The following is a 19,672-nucleotide window of genomic DNA, read 5'->3' on the forward strand; positions in this document are numbered from 1 at the left end:
TATTGGAGTATAATTGCTTTACAATGGTGTGTTATTTTCTGCTTTATAACAAAGTGAATACATATACATATATACATGTATCCCCATATCTCTTCCCTCTTGCGTCTCCCTCCCTCCCACCCTCCCTATCCCACCCCTCTAGGTGGTCACAAAGCACAGAGCTGATCTCCCTGTGCTATGTGGCTGCTTCCCACTAGCTATTGGTTTTACATTTGGTAGTGTATAAAAATCTGGTTGTCACTGATTTGTAGGAGATGTTTATATTTTCTGGATCTGAGACCTTTATCAGATACATGATTTGAGATGAGCTTTTCCCAAATGTGGTCTAACCTTTCGTTTTCTTAATAGTGTCTTTAGATGAACATAACTTTTAAAATTTGATGAAGTGCAAAATCTGACTGATATCCACCAGCAATCATGCAACTGATATCCACCAGCAATCCACCACTAGTCTCAATTTCTAGCCATGGAACATATTAGTCTAATTGCATTGCTTTGGATAATATCCAGGGAGGCAAAAAAGGAGGGTCAGAGATAGTTACCTATGCATTTTTAAAGTCTGCCTCAGCTAGATAAATTTTGTTGTCATTATCTGACCATGAGTCATCTTTCATTGAGTGTTCTGTTATCCAATCACCCTTTGTCCAACTCGTCTGGCTTCATAATCATCAATGCCTCTTACATTGTTATAGGCCTGATGCCATAAGACTTTTCATTGCTATATATTTTCAAATCAGTGGGCAGGAATTACTATTTGATAAATATAGAATCTGCAACACTGCTGACTCAGAGAATCTCCTTCTGACTTTCTCCAAAAGTTTAAGATAGAGAGGCTAAAAAATAGAACTGTGATATGGGGATATATGTATACGTATAGCTGATTCATTTTGTTATACAGCAGAAACTAACACAACATTGTAAAGCAATTATACTCCAATAAAGATGTGAAAAAAATAGAACTGTGGCAATGGCACAGTTTTATCATAAAAGAGCTAAGTCAAAATACATTATTAAGGTCAGCCCAAATCCATTCTGAACTACAGAGCTCCCTCCAAAATCCTAAAACAAAGCCAGGTAGATATCAGACACTCAACGCTTGAATGAATGAAGCAACATTACAGTTCCATGAGAAAACAGAGAAACATCAGCAAAGAAACATCAATCAAATGTGAAACAGGGTTTCTTACTGTTCCCTGCAAGCTTGGGCGGCTATGATCCAGGTGCCCTTCTGCTCTGTGATCAAGGAGTGGCAGTAGCCTAAGTGATGGTGCCACCCAGCTGGGCATGATTTATCTTCCACCTGAAAAATAGTGGTCCATGTTCACATTATAACGGTCTTTACAATCTAGAGTCTGTTCTCAGCATAGAGAGTCCTATGAGTCCCCTAATGTGAGTAATTTTGTCACCAGAAAGGAAGTCAGCCTTAACCCCAATCCTCTACTTTGAGAAATGCAATGGCTTTTTATGGAACACACTGGTAAAGTCAGCAGTGTTTTAATTTTACACTTTGACATTATGATAATTGAATAAAATAAGTAAACATCTTTTCAAATTGTATTGCTTAACTAATGTGTCTTGTGATTTTTAAATCACCAACTGGCCATCTTTTCCTCTTCACCTTCGAAGTGTAACAGAGCAGGCCGAGGTAGCAGGAGTGGACAGGGCACTCCCTCTCTCTCAGCTTATCATGAAACATGCTGCAAGTACAGGTACTTGGCTGCTCGGCCTGTGTCCCACCTTGGTGTGAGGGCTCCAAGATTTCCAGGCAATTCCATTGCACTTATACAGCTTTTGGAGGCTTTCTTCAAAGTGGAAGAGTCCCTTTAATTCCAGTGTGCAGTTCTTTGGAAATGAGGGCAAACGGTCCTATAGCAAAGAAAGGTGATTCAGACTTGATGTAAGTTGATCACACTTGTACCTCTTTTAGGTCATCATTTGTTGAGTAGCATTTGTGTTGCATCAACTATCCCCAAGCTTGAAGGCTGTTTTATGACCCAGAACACAGCTTGTTGTAAAGTGAATAGGAAGTGAAGAGATTTTCATACCTGTTGGGGGAAGTGTGAGCCGGTTGTGGATTCCTCCTTATCTGCTTGAGGCAGTTCTGCCACTTTGATTGTCTTTTGTGGATGACTAACAATGGATACTTTGGCCTTACTTTTGTGAGTTGAGGAACTGTCATCCTCCAGTTTCAGGGAAATCATTCCATGATACTTGAGGAAATCAACAAACAACAATAAAGAAAAAATAAACACCATGAGAGCAAACAAAAACATTTGTTGCAAAAATGAGCAATCCAAAAATTGGATCAAAACAAAAAGATAAAAGGTGTATTTTTTTTCCTGACCACCCAAGCTTCTAAAACAAATTTCAAAACATGTTTTTAAGAGAAATACATAAATATAACAGTTATGAAAGGTAGTTTCACTAAATATTTTGTATCCATAAATACAAGACATTTAGCAATTCTCTCAGACTATGCTTACATTGTAGATGATGTCTGTTCCATTTCTATAAACAGAGGATGGATGGACCTGAAATCAAGACAGAACAAAATATGAAAAAAATTGACTTGAATAATAGGGTAAAACCCTTCCAAAAAGATATTTTTAATGACTGAAAAAATTTTAAACATATGTTTTTCTTAAGATTTTCCATGCCTAAATCATTGGAATTTTTATAAAATCACTGGACCTAATGGCACTCTATCAATGTTGACTCATCTATTCTTAGTCCCAGTTAGAGAGAAAAAACATCCTTATTTTTTTGGTACATCTATAGTACACAGAGGTCCAAGAAAACACACACACACACACACACACACACCCATGAGTGTGTGCCTGGTTAGAAAACTAGGCTGATAATGTCAAAGCCATTGTTTCCACACCCAAGTAGATCATTTAATCTCATTCTATTTCAGCGTCACTGGTCATTCCCCATCTGTCTTGATCACAAAAGGAACCAAAGCAGAAATCATATGGATGAGTCAGAATATCTATCACCTCAGTCAGTACAATAATTGAAGTAGGTCAGCATTATGATATTTGTATACAAAAGGCACTTCATGATGCTATAAGGAACCGTGAAAATCACCATGGCCCTCAGTCACTGTGAGAACCAGAACAGCTTCCACAGTGTTTCAGAATACTTATTAAGATCTTTTGATCCTTTCAGTATGCACTCCACACATCAAAACCAAAGAGGTCCCCATCCTTACGCTTTTGCCATTCCCTTGGGTCCTAAGCTTCATGAGAGAAAGATCTTCAGAATCAAAGTCCCGCAGGGTGTCTCCCTTGGCGACTGCTAGCTGCTTGGAAGATGGAAGGGGTCTTCTTTCCGGATGAAAGGAACCAGAAGTGGTGCGTGAGGAAGCCCCTGGGGAGAGCAGGCTCCAAATGCCCTTCTCCCACGCATTGGGCATGTTTGCATTGAAGGCATATGAAGGATGGCACTGTCCTGGAGGCACACAAAATGGCAGGTCAGTTCATTTTACACAAACAGATAAGTGATCACATGGAGAAAGTCCCTGGAGCAGCTTGTCATTAAACCCAGACGGATGATTTTCCCACCAGATGTTGCCTTTCTGCCATTTGCCAGAAACCCCTTTACTCTTCATCAGTGTTCATCCAGAAAGGCTGTGCCCTTCTGCACATCTACAGGGTGACTATAAGTCAAATTGATTTCATGAACCACAGATGAAAATCACTCTCGTGATTTTATAATCATCCCATCTACTTGGGCAATAGCCTCCCTTCATATTATAGAACTCCTCCATATTATCAGGTTTACTCCCTGATCAAGTACCATTGCACAAACACTTTAAAGTGTTCATCCTTTCCCCAATCTCCTAGAGGGAGAAACTGGAATTGTTTGAAGATGTCAGTGAAATCAAGTTAACAGTTATAAAAATGAGCATTTAACTGTTACAGAAAAGATCCAGTAAATCTTAATGGAGCTCCTTTGATTAGAAATATTGCCAATTAGTATGAAAAAAGTCTAAACCTAGCAGCCTCGTCTGGATACTTTACACTTCATGCGTAAAGTGTGTATTTTATGTATTTATGTACTTAATGTGACCAGAAAATTCTACTGAAAAAGAAATGAATTTGGTGAGGTAAGGTGGTATGGGAGAGATGCTATGGTAAAGGAAAGAGGATAGTGTCTGTTTTTATTATAGGATGAGAAAGAGGAGATAATAAATTTCAGGTAAGAAAAACATACGGCCTGTTGGGTGTGACGTGTCAAAATAGGAAGGCGAGACCAAGCATAGTAACTGGACACTTGTCAACTGCTAAATAGACAAATAAGTAGAAGGTATTTGTCAGGAAAAACGTCAGAGCACCAAGACTTTGGGCTGCTCTTTATTTTATTTAGTTCACACGTTGTTCCTTAGCATATACTATCCAGGACCTATTTGGCTGTGCAACCCAAGGTTATTAATTAATATTCTCCAGCTGCTCCTGAATCCCCAAGCCAGCTGCATCTTTCACATCTATTTTTCTCCAATTCCTTCCTCTCAGAATTTTTGGGGTCACGCTACAGTGGGGACTCAGATTTTAGGCATTAAGAGCTCTCTCTAACAGAGGAAGATAATTACAGCCCTATAAACTCTGGGGGGAAAATAATTGTCGATAGATTCTCAGCGACATTGTTCCCCCTTGGTGAGAACAACAAACGGGTGAGGAAAAAAACAACGAAGCTCTGACTTGTTGCTTTTCTCAAACGGTCGTTCTTAGCAGGAGGAAAGCCACATGAAGCAGAAACCAGAATAAAGGGCCTACATCACGACTGAGGTTGCTTTCTTGACAAGAAATTAAGCATTTTGATTTGAAGGTGTTATCAAGCACACTGGCTGTTGAAAGCAAGCAGCTACAGTGCCAGGACTGCTCCTGATTTCAAGATGAGGATCAAAAGAATACCTCCTTTTGAGTCCAAAATTTTCACTGCAGTTTTTGTCTTTGTGCCAAGAACCGCATTCACGGGGGAGTTCAGAATTACTTCAAAGACCTCATCATCTTCCTCTAATCCGTCATAGGTAATTGCTATATTCCACATCTTAGTTGACATTCCTACAAGAAGTAAACATTTTAATTACTCTTTAATTGCTATTTCAATCACCTAGGTGTCAGAGAAATATATTAATTAACATGTCTACAGCTAGACTGCAGTAGCCTGAGTGAGCTATTGTACTGCTACCAACTCGCTGAAGTCGTGCTGTTCTCCTAAATAATATTAAGAGACCACATTTGTTCCTGGACAATGATGTTTCCCTTTAAATGCAAACACTGTAACAAAAAAAGCAAGCTGCATTAGGCAAGGGATGAACAAAAAATGGTGAGCAGTTGAGATCTAAGACAATTTTTTCCTGACCTGCCCCTTCTCTCCTTAAGAATAAACAAGTACTGCAATCTTTAAATCTTAATAGTTTGAAAAACCTTAAGATGTTGATGCAGACAGTCAGAAGTGATTATTGGATGGTACTTCATGCTATTCACAGAAATGATTGATTTCTAACGACAGCTGCTTCCATCGGCTGCCCTACTTCCTGAGATCCTTCTAGCCCACAAATGCTTTTTCTGATGATGTAATACTCAGGAGTTTGATATCCTCCTACAGAGAATTTATAGGCTGGGGGGGTTCTTGAAATAGACGGAGCCAATTTTTTTTTTTTTCTTTCTGTCTGCCCCTGTTCATGGAGTTACAGTCAAGCTTGGTTCACAGTAACTTTGCGAACTTAATGCAAAAGAGCTTTGATGTTACAAACATATCCCCAGCTATCCTGTCACCACCAAGATGGGACACAAAGCAACCCCAAAAACACAAAATATTAAAGTGGGAAGAAACTTCTGAAATTGTCAAATCTTGACCAGTTTCCATGACGTGGATAGCAGGACATCCCCCATGGGTTTATTTAGAAGAGTTGGCAGGAAGGAAAGAAAGTATTGTTTAGGGAAGAAAGATGGCTCAGTTTTAAGGGGAAAAAGATAAACTTATGGTTTAACCTTTGAGGACTAAGTTTTGAAACTTTATTCTGTGTCATTTACTCATTGGCTGTTTGAGTGATTTTATTCCCATAAACCCATCTATATAAGCAGTTAAACATTTTTTTCTAGTCTTCTCATCTGAAAATCGGATTCTTTTCTCCTTGCAGGTTGCTTTCTACAGATTTATGCCTCTCAGTTGTGCTAGCTAGATGATGGTCTCCTTCTTGAAGGTATGTTGCTTATAGAGTTCATCATGGAATCTAAGTCTCATCAATCCCCAACAGAATCCAATGGAAAGAGGAAATTGTTCACTTATCCTACTCTTGCCTGCACTGAGAGAGAAAAATTAAGGGTCTTTGAAATAATTTTATTAAAAAAAATAGGCTGACAGGTAAGTTGTTAAGCTTTCAGTATCCACTGAGTTTTTCTTTTTTTTTGAACTTTTTTTTTTAATGTTTTCAAGTCTCATCCATGTTGTAACATGTATTAGTCCTTCATAGATTTTTTTTTTTTTTTTTGGCTGCGTTGGGTCTTTGTTGCTGCGCGCGGGCTTTCTCTGGTTGCGGCGAGCAGGGGCTGCTCTTCGTTGCAGTGCGTAGGCTTCTCATTGCGGTGGCTTCTCTTGTTGCGGAGCACGGGCTCTAGGAACACAGGCTTCAGTAGTTGTGGCTCGCAGGCTCTACAGCGCAGGCTCAGTAGCTGTGGCGCACGGGCTTAGTTGCTCCGTGGCATGTGGGATCTTCCCAGACCAGGGATTGAACCCGTGTCCCCTGCATGGGCAGATGGATTCTTAACCACTGCGCCACCAGGCAAGTCCTTCCACTGAGTTCTTAAATCAATTACTTTCATAGTCTTTACAAAGACAAAATTTAAGCATTTAATATAAACTACATAATTCCCGCCTCGTGGCTGGATGAATCAGTCCATCAAAATATATATTTTGTATTATGTGCTTGCCTTTGGTGGATGCTAGGGAGAATACTAGAGGTATAACATAAGGAAGCCCTGACATAAAGGAATTTAAAACCTTCTTGAAGAGACAAGATGTAAATACCAGAAAAGTCAATTATTCCAGGTTGTGTATAATTAGCTGTCCAAAGGTACAGAATAGATGGTATAATACATGTATGTGGGCTCCAGAGTTGGAAGGACCTGGGAGGAAATGGGAAAGCAACAGAAGCAAAGTCAGTTAGATAGCAAAGCAGAGACCTTGATCAGGAGGGCTGAGCAGATTACCCGGCTGGAGTAGAGAGGTCACGCCAGGGAAGAGAGGTGGTAGGTATAGCCAGACTGCAGAGAACCCTCAACACTAGGTGGGTCAGACTCAGACTTTAAACCACAGGCAACAGGGAAGGCTCTTGAAAATGGATGTCTTAAAAACATGAACCTGAAAGTGTTATGTGGGAAGATTTAGGGGCCCAGGCAGACAAGCAAAGAGGCTAGAAGTTGGGAATCCACATAGGCAGCTGTTGTAATAAAATGGCATGGAGAGAAAAGAGACTTGACAATGAAGAAGGCATATGAATACTAAGGTTTTAATATTCAGAGAGCTGTTTTGACTCTCAAAGCCCATAAAGTTAAGTGTTATTCAAATAAAAATCCAATACAAAAATTTTTTTTCCTCAAGCCCCAACCATTTGCCTTCTTATTTTAAGAACTGTTTAATAAATTATAGTACCCCTTCCCCCCACTGCCCCACCCACCCCCAAAAAAACCTTAAAGTTTCTGTAAAACCTTATGAAGTAGAACCAGCTGGTTAGAGAAGATCTAGTCCAAGTTTCATTTAAGTACTTTTGATCGGTTTGCTGCATTTCAACTTTGTTTATATGTCTACCAGGTATGCACACAGGACCTCCTTTTTTAGGTTAATGAGATTAGAAATCAGAACTTTCTTAGTTTTTCTTTTTCCTTCCTCTCCAGCCTTCAAGGTGCAAAGTATTTGTGAAATCACGGTGATTATAAACAATTTCAGAAGGCATGAACTGGCCCCCTGTTCCCATGAAACAAAAGGTGCTGAAGAGGAGAGAGAGGTGTCAGGTTATGCAGACATAGCCCACTTTACAGAGTGAGTTAATTCCTGGATATTTTCCTGCAAAACACATTTCACTATCGAAAGACATATTCTCAATGTTTTTCAGCAAATGCCACGTGAGAGAGCTGTTCTTTGGAAAACATTTTGACTCAGGCACAATGAAGTCTCAATTAAGAATGCAGCAAACCTTTGAAGAACACTTATTTTAAAGGAAAACAATCATTTTCTTAAGAATATTTGCACTGTGACTCAAGATTATTCACAATAGCAGAAGGCAAAGTAGTCAGGGTTAGCTTTTGGTTTGGTACAAAGCTGCAAGGCAAGCTTATTTGAGTGTAGCTCACTAGACTGAAAAGTCCCTCAGTTTCTCTTCAGCTCTCTCCAAGAGCTCTCAAACCCTATGATATTCCACTGTCTTTGATTTCTCACTCTCTGTTTCCTCACCAATCATGGAAGCTGCTGTTTTTAAAGAAATGAACAGATTGCTTTGGGTGAAAGGGGTGAGAATGGGGATGAAGACACCAGATCTGAAAGAGGCAAGGATGAACAAGATGGGAGTAAATAAGTATTTACAGGACCTGTGGACACGGGGAATTCTAACATTCTCTAAAGGAAGACATCAGCTTATGAAACAGGTTCTGGCTAATAAGTTCCAAAGCAATGAACACCCAAGTGTTGTTTATTTTTCATTTATAAGCTATATTTATTTATTTTCTTAATATGTCTAAATAGGGACTTCGCTGGTGGTCCAGTGGTTAAGACTTTGTGCTTCCATTGCAGGGGGCACAGGTTCAATCCTTGGTCAGGGAATTAAGATCCCGCATGCCACATGGCATGGACAAAAAATAAGTCTAAATAATCTCTGAAATTATGACGATTTAGACCCTCAGAAGTCTTTAGTATCTACTGGAAGCAGGATGTAAACTATTGAAAGCAAATGGGCATTCCCTCACCCAGTGGGACTTGCAAAAGTTAGCTTCCAGGAGCTCCTCCAGTGTGATATCTTCTAGTTCCTATCAATCCAAACAGAGAACCTAGTGGGCTGCTCAAAATCCACCAAAAGCCAAAATCACTCCTTATCTTGTGACAAACAGACCTCAAATAATAAAGGTGATATATGACAAGGACTCTCGCCTCTTGAAAAGAGGAAAGGCTGGACCTGCCTTAACATGAAGTACATAAAGAGCACAGAGCCAATGCATCAAATCCTTTCATCTTAGGGTTGATCAGAACCAGAGCCTGCAGCAACCTGAGGGTAAACTTCAAATACATAACAGGAATAGCTCTTCTCATCAAGGGTGGTCAGTCTGAGGGACAAAATTATGCAAGTCAGAAACTTAAATATCACAGGAAGGAGGCCAATAACAATATCGGGATTGTTGCATGTCAAATGTAAGGCTCTCTGTTATAGGTTGAGTTGTGTCACTCAAAACTCCCTATGTTTAAGTCCTAACTCTCAGTACCTCAGAATGTGACCTTATTTGGAAATAAGGGCATTACAGATGTGATTCCAATGGAGTCATACTAGAGTAGAGTGGACACCTAGTCTATTATGACTGGTGTCAGTATACAAAGGGGAAATTTGGACACAGACACAAACAAGGAGAACATCCTATGGAGATAAAGGCAGAGATCGGGTGATGCAACAGAAGCCAAGGAAGGCCAGAGACTCCAGCAAAGCACCAGAGCATGGAAGAGAGGCATGGAACAGATTCCCTCTCAGCCCTTAGAAGGAATCAACCCTGCCCACATCATGATCTTGAACTTCTAGCGTTCAGAACTATTAGAAAAATAATTCTTGTTTTGAAGCTACCAGGTTTGTGATACTTTATTAGGGTAGCCCCAGCAAACTAATACAGTCACTAAACATCGTACAACTTGTGGTGAACTGCAGAAAGGCATTTCTTTTCTACATTTAATTTTTTTTTTTTTTTGGTTGTGCTGGGTCTTAGTTGTAGCAGGCGGGCTCCTTAGTTGCGGCTCACCGGCTCCTTAGTTGTGGCATGTGGGCTCCTCAGTTGTGGCATGTGAACTCTTAGTCACGGCATGCATGTAGGATCTAGTTCCCCAATGAGGGATTGAATCCAGGCCCCGCACATTGGGAGCGTGGAGTGCTAACCACTGCGCCACCAGGGAAGTCTCCTCTACGTTTAATATTAAGGTTGTCAGTTTTGGAGTGGTAATGGTATTCAGGCCATTTTGTTTTGCCTTTGCCCAAAACTTCATGTGTCAGTGGCAGACAATGGCTGAAGTCTTGATTGGATGGCCTATTCTCAGAATGCAGAACACCTCCTCTGCAGGGGAGCAGAAAGCCACACACCCTGGCTGCTTCTCAAGGCCTTTTCCTTTTGTCCTTGGACAGGTGATCTAGGTCCATTCCATACCACAGGGAAAGAGAGACAACCATGCAGTGCAGTGAAGGACAGCTACTGGTTCCCATCTACAGAAACCAGGGAAAGGGGGCATGGCTCCCGCCTTGGTGCTTAAGGCACAGTTAGCCAAATGTATGTCTGTCCTGCAGTTTAAGTCCCCTTTCTTCTGCTACCAACTCCCCTAGGAAGTCTTCCAGGATTTTCCTTAGCCAGAACAATGGCACAGCCTTGGGGTCAAAATGTACTCTATTAGTGAGTTGTTTTCATGTCTATATTTCTCACAGGATAGAACATCCTTGAGAACAGGCCCCATGCTTTTATATTCCCTTTTGCACCTAGCAAAATTTTTCCAAACGCTTAAAACAAAACAGGTGTTATCTAATTAAATAATAATTTCCCCTGGAATCTGTTCATATCAGCCTATTCCAAGAGAAATAATTTAGAAATGACCCTTTAGGAATCCACATGACTATAACATTCAAAAAATTTCCATTAAAATATGAGGCAATTACATGATTTCAGCTTTGTGTCAGACCTCTGAATAATTTTTTTAAATGGCATTTTTTCTGGATTTTTGGATGTTTGCCTTAATATTTTATATATTTTATTTGTTATGATCTCTTCTCATTTTAAATAAATACTCACTAGTAATAACATAAAATATGAGGGGCAAAGCCTCAAGTACAAACTCATCTCTCTGGGAGAGGGGTGATCCTGTGCCCTGAGGAGTTTCTAGTTGGCTGAAGTTGCATAATAGTCTGTCTTTTCCACCATCTCCAGACTTTCTTACAAAAACATGAAACAAAGTGTAGACGCAAAACGTACCTGGGTCAAACTGAATCAGCTTAGATGGAGTCATAGTGAAATCCTTTCCAGCTGTAGCTGACACTTGGTTAACCTTAAGAGGGGAAAAACAAAATCTTTTTTTTAATAAAAATAAATATTCTGTAATAGAAAAACATCTAGTCTGATCTCATACTAGACTAGACTCATGCTCTTAAATCTGTTTTTAACATTAAGTGGTTTTTTTATTCTAATACATCATTTTTGACCCATCTTCCTTAAAGTTCTTTTTCCTAGACTAATATCAATGGAAGTAAACATAAAACTTTATTTTTATCTTCTCCTTTATAAATGATTTGGTTATTGGAGAAAGTAATGTTAATTTTAAATAGTATATTTCTCTTTGTTGCAAATATCATTTTATTTCATGGCCTTCCCTCTACCCCAACCAGGTCCTAAAATAATGCCTTGAAGGAAAGGGAGAAGGGCAGTGAAGAGAAGGAAAAGCGGGTACTGCTGACAACCGGGGTGCTGATCTGTCAGCCAGCTTAGAGGTATCCTGCAAGCTCAGGGCACTGAAAGCCTTTAGACCAGATGAACTAAAACAAGTCTGGTCCATTTTTGCATCTGGATGAAACCATTCCTCTTCACAGGCATGAATGAGGGCTCTGTGGGGATGACAGTCCTGGGGAACAGCCACACAAAGGCCATCCACACCCAGAACCAAGGGCTTCAGAAGCTCCTTCAAGTAAGTTGTAAAAAAAAAAAAAAAAAAAAAAAAAATTGGTCCAGTCTAAAGAGACAATTGGCTGACCCCTTTTTCCCATCCCCCAGGGCTAAAGAACAGAGGTGATTTAAGGGCTCTGACATCTCGTGCCCTTAACTTCCCCCAGAGGAGCCTAAATATGTGTGAAGAACACATATTTAGTTTGAAATATGGTTGAAAAGGAGTTTGAAAAAGAAGCTTCAGCTGGTTTGAAAAAGAGGTCCTTGAATGAGATGTTCGGGAAAGTGAGTTACTCTATTCCTTCACTTTCTTACAAAGGGATGAAGGGCACAAGTAAAAACTTGCAAATTCCTATTTCTTTGGCCTCAGACATTATCTGCATTTCTAACCAAAGGCCCTAACATGTGCCAGTGGTCTGCAGTGGAAACATTTTGCTCAAGAAGAGTACTGCCTCCTAAGCTCCCATTTCTTCTTTCTCCACAATGCCAAGGCTCCTCCCCAACAACCTTTCCCTGTGGAAAGGCAGCCCATTGCACACCTGTACCCATCATATGCTGGGAGTTACATTTCCCCATGTGGTTCTTGCACGTGCAATTACCTAGTATTTACCACCACTGAGCTTACAGAATCCTACGTAGGAAAAGGAATGGGCTGAGTCAAGGTGGCTGCAGAAATGAGTCCGGTGCAGGTGTGTGATTCAAACCAGGGCAAACAACGTAGGGTAAGAGTGCTTTCTTCTCCCTCCTCCCAGCCAAGCAGCCAATAGGCTCCAGGCTAAAGCAGCAGGCTGTGCTGTAAGCAGAGTGGTCCCCGAAGGACTCGGGCTGTTGGCGAAAGGCCTGCAGACTCAGCGGGAGCTTCACTGTGTGCACTCAGCTTAAGCAGACAAAAGGTTCCGTCACACCACGTCTGTTGTTTCTACCTGCCGTGGTGAATGGTTCTGTGGCCCCAAACTCCAGACTGGAGCATATGGTGCTTTTCATGGAGGACCAGAAGAATATTAGAAAACCATCCAGGCGGGTTCTTTCTTTTTCCATAAACTATCTACTGGGAAGGTAGAGGGGATACCCAGTTAGTTATCTGATGATTTAACAATAATAAAACACCCCAGATCAGGGGAAAAGACCCTATGCCCACTAGAAAGATAAATACTGAGTCTGGATATAGTAGGATTTATGTGCTCGAGGTTGTGAGGGTGATTTGAACGTATTATTGTAATTGAGACTTAACTGAGATGGCATTTTTTCCCCAGAAGCTAGTATCACTGCTTTTTTCCTTAGATTGAGGAGGGGAGCCTTTCAGGCTCATTCACCAGCATTCGTATGTACAGGATTTTCATGCTCTCGTTCACTTGAAGTGCAATTTTTATAGTGACTCCTAAAAAAATCTTTCAATTCTAGAAGCCATAGGTTGTGCTTCACGGCCCATGGCAGTGTAAAGAAATAGCAGGTGACTAGTCCAAAAATAATTATTGAAAATTCCTTATATTTCAGGGCACCTGTATTGATACATGGTCTCTTAATTTTGCGTGACTTGGGTGAAGCTTACGATAGGTGTGTTCCCTGATTTTTTTCATCCACTGAGACCACAGGAAATGGTCCTGGTGCATACTAAGAGAAAGCCATTTGGGGACTTATATTTGCCTACAACTCTCCTTTCCAAAGCAGAGTTTGGCCCAAGTTCACTAGGTTGGATAGATCTCCCTTGTGAAATCAAACTTCAAGAGTTAAAGACCAGATTTAAAAACTAAAAATGGGTTAGAAACATCCTATCTAGGAGCTAATGCACCTAGATAAGTGATGGAGGGACAAGGAGGTTTTGTACTTAGACTCTCGGGAATAGTGCAACACTCGTGCAGTTTGAAATTTCCTTAGTTACTCTGAATTCTTCTAAAGAAATAATCAAAGGCACCAACCAGCAACCGAGGTTTTAGCTTGAAAATTGACAGACTTGTTACCTTTACACTCACAAAGGCCGAGTCCATGGAATATCCCTTTCTGGTAATTTCCAAGGGCAATATGCCCACATTCTCACAGACCTCATATTCAGTCTGTGACCACTCGATATGAGACCACTTCAGTTCCAAGCTATGCATGTAAGGAAAACAAGAAAGAAAATCATGAGAAATGCATAATGGATGCCCGGGGGGCTCCTCTGCTGGGTAGGAAGCTGAACCACTGGTCCACACTGGGAGACAGAAGTGGTTCATCAACCTACACCAATGCTACAAGCTCCTTACACTTGTTTGGGATGTTTTAGCTCACAAAGAACTTTTACTGTCACTGTCTCATTTATTGCTCTTAACAATGCTGTGATGTAGAGCACGGATAAGAATTCCATTTATAAATGCAGAAATAAGGTTAAACGTCTATCAGAGGTCTTACAATTATTAGTGATAGAAAAGAGACTCCTACTTGCATCTTCAGAAGGGAAAGGAGCAGGTGTTAAGTTCAAGGAGAAGTTCATTTTTGGAAAGGACACTGATATGCAATCTTCTCTCCTATCTTTTGGCCTCCTTCATCGATACAACAAGATCATTTCCAGGCACAGGTCTTCCCTGAACTTGGGTTCAGTTTAATAACAAGATATCTTTGAGGATGTGCCTAAGAGTTAGAATGTGCATGTGTTTTAAAGCAGTATCTGTCCCTCTGTGCGTATAAAAGGGCTATGCTAATATGTACCTTGGATGCAGCTATACAACTGAATAAACTTGCTAAATACAGGGTGGTCTTTTTTCCCACGCTATATTTAGTAAGCCCAACATTTGATGGAAACTGACTTCTTTAATCCTCATGGCATGGAGAGGGACTTTTTCTTTTCTTTTCTTCAGAAAAGAACACTGAGCTTAGAGAGGTTAAATCACTACCTCGAAGGCAAAAAGCTATGACAAAGCTAACAGACAGCAGAGATGGAATCCCCAGTATAAATCTGAAACCAAATGTACTATTCCTTCTCTACCATTCTTCTTCCCAACTGAAGTTCTTCATGACTCTTGCAGTCTGACCTCAAGCAGGGGACTACAATTTTATCTTTACCCTGAAGTGTTTCCCTTTCTGAGGTGAGAAAACTTGAAATGTTTCACCTGAACATTTCTCTTCAAATATGTTCTTACATCCTTTACCCCCTGTAACCTTTCAGCAATAAAGACATAAGCAATCTTCACTATGATCATTTAACCCACTTCCATTGCTTGTGTTTTATTCACTTCCCTTTCAGTCTCCATTCACAAAACCCTCAGTGGTTGCCTTACTATATTCCCAAAGTTTCACTTAGATTCAGGCTCTTTCCTCTAGACCTTTAAAGTTACTTTACAATTTTCTTTTCCTTTCAGAACTAGAAATTCTGGGTGCTACTATGTAGAGCACAGAATTCACAAATTTCACAGGGCTCTCCAGACTTTCCTGTAGATCATTCATATTAGAGAGTAAGTTTATCCTCTAATAATCACTGTATGTCCTTGTACCAGTCATGTGTCACAGTCACATCCTATAGATTAAGTTCACGAGCGAAACAAACTCAGTAGCACTGTCTCCTACTCCACCAACCCTGGGCCAGTGGGACAAGGGGCGTGTGGGAGTGTGGAATGAATTTGTATGAATGTTTATTCAATCAATACACATGAAATTTATTATTATTGGCATGCTGGGCTTCACAAAATTTTGACATGAAAATAGGATCCTTATATTCAATAGTATTCAAAGACCCCTCATGGGTCTTTGATGCAACTGATTTCAAATCAAGAAATAAAAAAATAAGTGACTATGCTTAAAGAATCACAAGATAACAAGCAACAAGGATGTTATAAATGCTAACAGAAATAACACATTGCAAAGAGTTCCTAAAGGATCCAGATAAATGAGAAAGGAGAACAAAATCAGTGAGAGGGATTGGGGGAAAAGACAGAAAGATAAAAGAGGAGGAAAGGGGAACAATGGGAAGGAGTGAAATAGATACACAGGGATGGATTTCAGCTAAGTCTCAGTAAGGTTCAAATGAGTTTCAATGTTCAACCTTCTAAGAATCCATTCATTGCTACTGCTAACCATGACCAGCAAAATTTCAGCAGTGTGGCTCTGCAGGTCCAGGTGACCCCAAGGCCTAAAGTGAAATGTGGTTTGATTGCTGATCTGGATCCATAAGGGGACCATGCAGAGTGCTGTTCAGCTTCAAAGCATTAAGGGTCTTGGTGTCTGGGAAAGTGCATGCATAACCCTGATACACCATTAGAATGCTTCATAATGCTTAGAGGTTAAGACTGTCATTACACAACGTTCTACTTTATTTTCTTAAAACTACTCCCTACAAATAATAAAGATCTATTGAAAAGCCATGAAATTTAAGCCGGGCTATATATTTTCCAGAAAAATACTTAAGTCATGAAGCACTCGCCTACCTAGAGGGTATGTGTGACACATGTTTTGAACGTGTTTTTTGTTTTCTGCAGTATTGTATTGAAGAAGATCTTTCTACACTGAGACTGCAGTTGCTAAAACTCTATACACAAACACCTGAAAGAAAAGAGATGTAGTCAATCATTTGGGAATTCTCCCTGAAAGAAGCCACACAGACGTATGCTTGGTGGTATCATGTAGGTAACCAGGTGCAGGACCCCCATGAAAGAAATGTGGGAAGCTCTGGATTGCGAGGTATCATGCAGACAAGAGTTGGTTCAAATCTTCACATTTTAATGATCCCTCCCTTCTATTATCACAAAGTAAAGCTCACTCTAAGGTCAGAAATTAAGTTTATAGATACACTTTCTGTGAAGCCCACAGGCAATCACTTCAAGTCACTTAGCAGGACACGAGCACTCCTTAAGGCCCTAGGTCACAGCTTCTCAAACATGACACTATCAACATCTGGGACCAGATGATTCTTTGTGGTGGGAGGCTGTCCTGTGCATTGCAAGAAGTTTAGCAGCATCCCTGGCCTCTACTCATGAGATCCACCAGATTTAGCCACACCACTCCCCTCTAGTTACAACAATCTAAACTGTTTCCAGAACTTTCCAAATGTCCCTCATGGGGAAAGTCATCCCCAGGGGAGAAACCTTCCCTAAGTGACTGTGGGGACTCAAAACAATAGAACATTTTATTTAATGTATAAGCTAAATTTTGGTTCCCAACAACTATCGTGAATGAAAGACACGGGATGGAGGAGTAGAAATTAAACGGGATGGGACTTCCAGTCCCTCTCTAAGTCAAGCACGAGAAAATCTGTTTAATCACTCAATTTAAAATCGCAATCCGTCCCCAAAATCCAGTGTCTGTGATCCCCCTTAATCTGACCAACTTTCATTTTCCAAAGTACATATCGTGTATACCATACTATTTAATTTACTTAGGTACCAAGGAACTTAGCTAAGTACTTAGGTACTTAGCTCCAAGTAAACAAGGGTCTTTGGTTCACTGATGTAGCACCAAGTCCCTTCTAGAGTGACTGAGACATAGTAAGAGCTCAATAAGTATTTGTTAAAGGAAATAATGAACCTTGTTTAGCTTCCTGTTTGAAAAGCTCAGTTGACCACTGAAACTTTTGTTCTCCCCAGCCCTATTAACATATTTCACACAGTCTGAAAAAAAAGCTAGACTAGATGATCCTCACATGTTTTTTCTAGCCCTGACTCACTCTGGATTCTTTAGCTCCTATTGGACTAGAGAGAAAGGTGGCATTGGTAAAAGAGCATTCTATCATAAAGCATGATTTCTTGTTTTCTAAGGCCTGTGCATGCTTCTCAACATTAGACAATGTCTAGAGACAGCTTTGTTTTTCACAATGGGAGGAGGGTGGTACTGGTTATTTAGCGGGTAGAGGCCAGGGACGCTGCTAAGCATCCTTCAATGTATAGGACACCCAACTCACCCTCCACCACTGCCCCACAGCAAAGAATTGTCTGGACCAAGTAGTCAATAGTGTTGAAGTAGAGTCAAAAATATATACTTCCTGATATTTTATTTTGTGGCTACTCGGTTCATTTATATGAAGGAACAATGGACCAGAAGAACCAGTTGGGATTAAAACTCTACTTTGGGATATGGGACATTAATCCAGGTTAACAAGGGTGTGTAAAAAAGGTACTTGGCTGCTCTATGCCTCAGTTTCCTCACTTCCCAAAGTGCAATAATAATGAGTCTGTACTTCAGAGAAGTTAAATGAACCTTAATGAATACTCATTAAGTACTTTGAGCTTCTCAGTGAAAGGTTTTATAGTAGCTAAAATTGTGATTAAATTATTCTTATAACTAGATCTTCACTTATAATCAAGTAGCACATGACTTAAGAAAATCGAAATGGTAAAAAATATTTTTCCAAGTGTTCAATCTAAGACATCAACTCAAAGGGGATGCTATTAAGCTCAGTAAAAATGCTATGAACACCTGCACTTTCATATTTGTCTTTCTCACATGATAATGGGGAAACAGTGTTTAGCCAGGAAGCAGCACAGCTGGTACCCCAAACAAGTGCCTTGGAGTCAGACACATCTCACAACCACTTATTAGTGTGTGATTATGGTCAGTTAGTCTCTCTGGACCTCAATTTTCATTATCTTTAAAATGAGGGGAATCATATTCACGTCAAATGATGCAAATGAAAATTTGTTAATATGTATAAAGCACCTGTACACAGTGGGTGTTTAATAAGGGCTATTTCCTTTCCCTTCCTCTGTGGTTTCTTAGATCTAGTCTGGAGATAAATACTTTTAACTTCTGGCTTGCAGGTAACATGAAAGCCGAACCTAACTAAGAGTTTCAAACTCTTCCCCTACAACGTGTTTCATAAAAGCTGCTAAAGCATTGCCAAGTTTGCCTGCTAGAAATTCCTTTTCTTTTTTGATTTCTTTGGCTCTTCTCTTTTAAGGCCAAGGATGAATAACAGAACAGCTAGAATGAGGGTAGCCAAAGGCAGGAGAAGAATCAAAGTGCTTAGAATCATGAAGCAGCTACTGAGTTATGCAGAACTTCAGCAAGGGTCAACTTTTCTTTTGAAGTTCACCTTTTTGCAGTGGGCACAAGAAAGAGGTCAACCCTGAATGCATGTTAAGAAACTGGCTTGGTCAGAAGTCAGCTATATTCTGTGGTCTGCAGAGGTGTTTTATGTGGTCCTGTGTAACTGAGTTTGGGTGGTATGCAGACCACCTTGAGATTCACATCGGACTAGAGAACTGTCGTGGGCGTATGAGTGAATCACGCCAAGGCGTGAGCCGATAAGATGAGCACTCACGTTGAGGTCAGGGTGCACCGTGGCCTCTGCCATTCATTCACTTAGTGACTTCTGGCCAATTAAATGCTTTGAGCCTGACTTCCTTATCACCCTCAGAGGATTGTGTTTTGTAGATTAAATTGGACAACATATGTAAAAGCGCCTAGCACAGTGCCTGAAATTCTGGCACTTAACCAAATCTAAATCTTGATGCAAATTTCCATGGATTTCAGTGTTCTAAAATAACTTCTATTTACAATAAAATGTCTCCCAAATGTATCTCTTGAAAAACTTGTTTCATGAGCTATTCTGGGGTAGGGTGGTCTTGGTTCTATAGTCAAATCAGGTTGAGATATGTTGTATACTATACCCCTCTCTCGAAGATTCCCAGTGCATACAAGCATCTTCGTGACTCTGACATTTGATGCATTAAGCAGCACGCAAGCTAGCTAGCAATAACTTGATTACATTAAGATTTGCAAACACTATTTCTAATGGAATAGAAATAGTGACCCTTCAGGAATGATATTCTATAGAAATGCTGCCATGGCAAAAACTTACTAGCAATCAAGATTCT

General features: G+C 40.2%; 1 protein-coding gene across 7 annotated transcripts in view; it reads right to left on the minus strand.

Moving 5' to 3' along the window:
- The window catches only part of FREM1 (FRAS1 related extracellular matrix 1), a 171,341-nt gene that overhangs the window by 11,958 nt on the left and 139,711 nt on the right, over positions 1-19,672 (minus strand). For all 7 annotated transcript variants that reach the window (XR_004350496.1, XM_032635999.1, XM_032635997.1 and 4 more), the window contains 8 exons: positions 13,853-13,982; positions 11,211-11,283; positions 4,917-5,066; positions 3,215-3,453; positions 2,484-2,531; positions 2,046-2,210; positions 1,738-1,866; positions 1,188-1,300 (listed from right to left, as the gene is read on the minus strand). Coding sequence is in view for 6 of the 7 variants with exons in the window: in XM_032635999.1 (XP_032491890.1) it covers positions 1,188-1,300; positions 1,738-1,866; positions 2,046-2,210; positions 2,484-2,531; positions 3,215-3,453; positions 4,917-5,066; positions 11,211-11,283; positions 13,853-13,982 (1,047 nt within the window). In the remaining variant the exon portion in view is untranslated. The remainder of the gene's footprint in view (positions 1-1,187; positions 1,301-1,737; positions 1,867-2,045; positions 2,211-2,483; positions 2,532-3,214; positions 3,454-4,916; positions 5,067-11,210; positions 11,284-13,852; positions 13,983-19,672) is intronic.

Source organism: Phocoena sinus, chromosome 6 (genome assembly GCF_008692025.1).
Source record: "Phocoena sinus isolate mPhoSin1 chromosome 6, mPhoSin1.pri, whole genome shotgun sequence".
Lineage (NCBI taxonomy): Eukaryota > Metazoa > Chordata > Mammalia > Artiodactyla > Phocoenidae > Phocoena > Phocoena sinus.